General features: G+C 32.5%; 1 protein-coding gene across 1 annotated transcript; it reads right to left on the bottom strand.

Annotated features, from left to right (window-relative positions):
* Window positions 1-342: 342 nt before the first annotated feature.
* LOC100306088 (uncharacterized) lies at window positions 343-3,616 on the bottom strand. Its single transcript, NM_001250406.2, has 8 exons — window positions 3,282-3,616; window positions 3,183-3,204; window positions 2,409-2,465; window positions 2,238-2,319; window positions 1,239-1,334; window positions 989-1,113; window positions 876-894; window positions 343-791 (listed from the first exon to the last, which is right to left on the bottom strand). Exons 1-8 carry the CDS (start codon window positions 3,379-3,381, stop codon window positions 546-548), a joined length of 747 nt encoding a protein of 248 aa, NP_001237335.1. The 5' UTR covers window positions 3,382-3,616; the 3' UTR covers window positions 343-545.
* Between the last annotated feature and the right edge of the window lie 1,187 nt (window positions 3,617-4,803).

The raw sequence follows: 4,803 nt of genomic DNA, 5'->3' as shown, positions 1-4,803 counted from the left end.
AAAATATCTAATGGCAAACAAATCTCTCACAACACCGTGAGAGATTTGTTTGTCGTTCGCCTCCGTCTGTTAACCTATTTATAAACTCTAAGAATATAAGTGCAAATGAGTTCGGAAGGATAAATTAGAATTAAACCACAACTCTCACCGTACCATCACATTGTCTTCACTCTTCAGGCCTGTATAATTCCAGGCTGCACTGTCAGTCCACGGGCTTTCATGTACGAATGTGCTAATTGCCCAGTGGCCATCACATATAGAATCACCGTTTTTAAAATAAAAAAGAAAAAAAATAATGGAACAGCACATTACACCAGGTATTTGCACATAACAAGCGAAACATGTGAACTATGTATGAACACCAACGGGAACAATATACAAACAGAAGTCGAAGTATCAGAATGGACATCACGATAGGGATTATAAGGTTAATTCACGAATTATAAGACTAATGGAAATTAATTAATCAATCGAACTGTTGTATTTCACCACAAACATGTTCCCTTGTTCTATGAAGCACGATCAATTGGTGCGCTGTAGACCAATCACTTAGGGTAGCCAGAAGGGGGATATCCTGGTGGAGGATAAGCAGCAGGGGGGTAACCAGTAGGAGGATAACCCGGAGCAGGATATCCTTGAGCAGGCTGTCCATAAGCTGGTTGTGGTGCATACCCAACCGAAGGAGGAACTTGTTGATCAATGCGTGACATCTGCTGCATAGGAGGCACTGCCATTGCTGGTTGGGGTCCAAATTTCCCGTCTCGCTTGTCCATCTCAATCTTGTGCTGAGTCTGCAAACAAAATTTGCATAAGTGATAATTATCATGCATACACCATATTGATTAACCATTTCAGAAATAATTAAACAAACTTACCTGCATGCATGCACAGACCCTACAGATAAAAGGAATAATAAAATTAGTACAAACTCCTTCTTCTAGAAAGTGTGAACAATTAATTTTGACTCGGACAGAAGAGGAAGCCTTACGTGCAGTACACAAAGTCAGCCAAACAAGACAGCAACTGAGAAGCCTCTTGAATTTCATCGCTTCCCACAATCATGGCAACAATAGAGAATATACATGCAATTTGTTGAAGGCAAAACATGAAACCCTAAACAAAAGAATTACATGTAATTAACAGAATATCATTTGGAAAAAAAAAAAAAAAGCATTTGCATATGTATCTGGTGGTGAATGCAAGTGTAAAGCAGATAGAGGGAGGGAGAGAGAGAGTACAATAATGCAATTATCACATTGCGTAGTTTGAATGTTAAATTCATCTTGCAATAGAAAGCGAGTTGAGGCGACTGAATTTCCAAAGCAGAGGAAAACCTGAAACAGCGACACATAGGTATAAATAAAGCATGCTACAAAACCACAGAAAATTCAAGACCCAGAAAACCAGCTCCAAAGGAATCCTGCGTGCTCTTTATTACTTACAAATAACAATTTATAATTTGCTCAAATGCTATTTCCTGATAGCCAATAAATGAAATAAATGAAAAACTTAAAATGAAAGGAACAGTTACAATTACGGCTCAACTTAATAAATGAAATCAACAGCATACTTAGCACAACTACCTTCCTAAGTCCTCTTTTGTTTGACCATGAAAAAAAAAAGATTTCAGTTCATCATTAACAAAGACAAACAGGTGAAAAGACACCCTTTGGTCAACATTCTCCATTTTGAATACTGACATTTCTATGTAAAACAATGTTCAGAAATTTTGAGTTGTATTTTGATTTGATTATTTGAGTCCCCTTTAATTTTGAAAATTTCAATGGGTCCTCACATCCAGCCTAGGGTCAGAAACTTATAACACACTTCAATTGAAAATTCCCAATTAGTATAGGGACAATTAGTATAGGGACATATAGACTAATTTAACCTTCAATCTTCAACTACCTCATTTTGCTACTTGGATGGCATCTAAAATCTGTCTAGTGCCTACCTTCACCACATTCCAAGGAGAGATCCAAAGATTTTGCTTTGATGGTTAAACATTTTAAGTTTTAACCCACCATTCATCCCTCACCATTAAGAGTTAACCATTTTTATCAAATTTCAGTCATGATTTCAAACACAACAACAATAACAGCAGTAACAAGCCTAATCTCAAACGTTGGAAACAATTTACTAGCCTAACCATAAAATCCTGCACATGCATTTTTCTTTTTCATTAATTCATACCCTAGCCATATTAAAGTAAAGAAAACAAGTTCACATTTTTATACCTCAGTGCAAAGGCAAAATTCAGGACATTTACTTTCTCCACACCTACCACTGCAAGGCATGTAGCCAGCACAACATGTGTACCTGGAACAAATTATACGACAGATATATCACACATACAGACTATGTAAATCATTTTGGAATCTTGGGAAAACAGAAATAGTATCAATTACCTTGACATATCATCATAGAGAGCTCGTTTGCGAAGAAGGTAAGACACACATGGTGCACTATAAATGGAACAATAGAAAATTAAATTACATATTGCAGAAAGCAGTGACAGACACAGCAGATCCTCAAAATATCACTGCAATGTAGTTTTCTTAGGTATACAAACTAGTTTCCAACAATTCACAATCAAAATAAAGACCTCAATATTTATCATTCGAGATAGTATCAGATATTTGCCGTATCACTTTGTTAAACACCATCACACTCTGTTCACTCAGAATACGATACTGACAGAGTCAGAGACCAGATTCCTTCAACACTCATAACCTACTATCCAAGATATTATTGTCCCCACAGACAGAGCCAGAGACCCGCCATTGTTAATTTACATTCACCAACCCCTTGACAATTCAGTAAACCTTAAACCACCCGGAATAAGCATAACTTGTCTATACACTACAATATGAATATGCATGTTTTTCACCTTTTCTTCCTCAGATCTACAGATAATATAGAATGCATAATTAAACGAATAATAACACCAATCAATTTGAACAGAGCGCAGAAACCCCTTCTTTAAGCAGAGTCTCAAATTACTTCGTTAATCCGAGATCTATAACTCGAAAACGATAAACATCGAAACTGAAAATGAAAGATTCGATTCCTCGTCCAAACGAACAAAATTTCAGACTAAAAAGAACAATCATCAGATCTGCAGAACAAGAATTGACAAAAAAAAACATCGCTACAGTGAGAGAAAGTTCCAGATCACATACCACCACAACGCGAGGCAACAATCTGCGCAAAATCAGAAACGATGTCAGTGTAAAAATAGAAAGCGAAAATTGAAAAAGTGTGTGAGAGAGTGTCGTTACAAGGAGTATCGGCCTGAATGGATCTCATGAGATCGGTGTGCCATAAATTCCGGTAATTCTGCCGTGCCTGCATCTTTTCGATACTCTCCTGCGACGCCATGGCGACTCGGTTGTGGAGCACAGTCACAAAAACCCTAAATAAGATATATCCTTTCGGAAATGCGGATACGATATAGGTATAGGTATAGGTATATATACAGATACAGATATGACGAACTCTCGGTTGTTTTGTTGAGAAAATAAGGAAATGAACTGAATGTGTAAAAGAAGAATTCCCCTGCTTTTGGGTTTTAGGCGTTGAACTTTAAAGCAGCCAACTCCTATTGGTCTAATCTGTGTTCATTACTTGATTGATCCGTTACTGATAGCTGACCCGCATTAATTATTCGCCACATCGCATTCTTATTTACTTTTTTTTTTAACAAAAAAAAAATCTCATTATCAAATCAAATATCAATTCACCAAAGAGAAAAAAAAAAGTATTGATACAAAAGTATATAAAAGTAATTTTTATTTTTTTACTGAAAAAGTAACTTTGATATTTAAAATTAATAACTTTTTATGATTAGATAAAGATATTATAAGATTATGTCTTAATGACCAGTTAATTATGAGTTCAGGTTCGAGTTTAAAAATCTTCTTTGTATATACAAGAGTAATACGATGCACAATCATCCTCCTCATACCTTATCCATTCAATTAGATAATAATATAAAGAATTTATACTTTTAATATATTTTAATTTCAATTAGTTTTTTTTTCTGTTCCCACTTTCCCAAAAAAAGTTGTATAATAAATAAAATATGTAATTAAAAATTAAAGGAAAAAATAACTGAAAGGCATTGATTGTATAAATTTTTCTTTATTACTATTTAATCATGTATTATTATATAATTAAAATTTATTTACTTTTTAATTATGATTTTAAAATTATATACAAAATTATTTTATGTAGCTTATGGTATAAAATCCTTGCAATAATATCAAATATAAACTTATTATACAAAGAGTATAATTTTCTGTATTGTTAATGTAAAATATATATATATATATTATTAACTAATATAAAATATAATAGGTGAAATTTAGGAGATAGTATAAAATTTAACAAATTTATAATTTATTATATATTAATTTTTTTTACTGATTATTATATATTAATATAAAATCTAATTTGATAACAGCCTAAAAAAAATTATTGAACTATTTACATTTCCCCCCTTATAAAGTTATGCTTAAAAATAATAAATGAGTGTTTTAAAAAAAATTAGGTGTGCAGCGGGCGGAAACACCTTTAAGGAAATTGTTTTTGTAAATTATCGACTATAAATTTTAAATAAATATTAAAAAAAAGGTAAGTCGTAGGTTATTTAACAATTTTTATTTTTTTTCCCTACTAAATTTACAACTTCTTAATTATTTTTTTAAATTAAATTTTAAAGTCATAAATTATTTATGACTTTAAAGTTATAAATGATTTTATTTTAGTTATATTTAATATTTAATATTTTTTTATATTTTT

The sequence above is a fragment of the Glycine max genome, chromosome 8, assembly GCF_000004515.6.
Source record: "Glycine max cultivar Williams 82 chromosome 8, Glycine_max_v4.0, whole genome shotgun sequence".
Lineage (NCBI taxonomy): Eukaryota > Viridiplantae > Streptophyta > Magnoliopsida > Fabales > Fabaceae > Glycine > Glycine max.
This window is presented reverse-complemented; position numbering and strand designations above follow the sequence as displayed.

Coding starts and splice junctions, on each gene's coding strand:
- LOC100306088 (NM_001250406.2), bottom strand. CDS start 3,381: ATGGCGTCGCAGGAGAGTATCGAAAAGATGCAGGCACGGCAGAATTAC. Junction 2,466..3,182: donor TGTTGCCTCGCGTTGTGGTG/GTATGTGATCTG, acceptor TTCCATTTATAG/TGCACCATGTGTGTCTTACC. Junction 2,320..2,408: donor CTCTATGATGATATGTCAAG/GTAATTGATACT, acceptor AATTTGTTCCAG/GTACACATGTTGTGCTGGCT.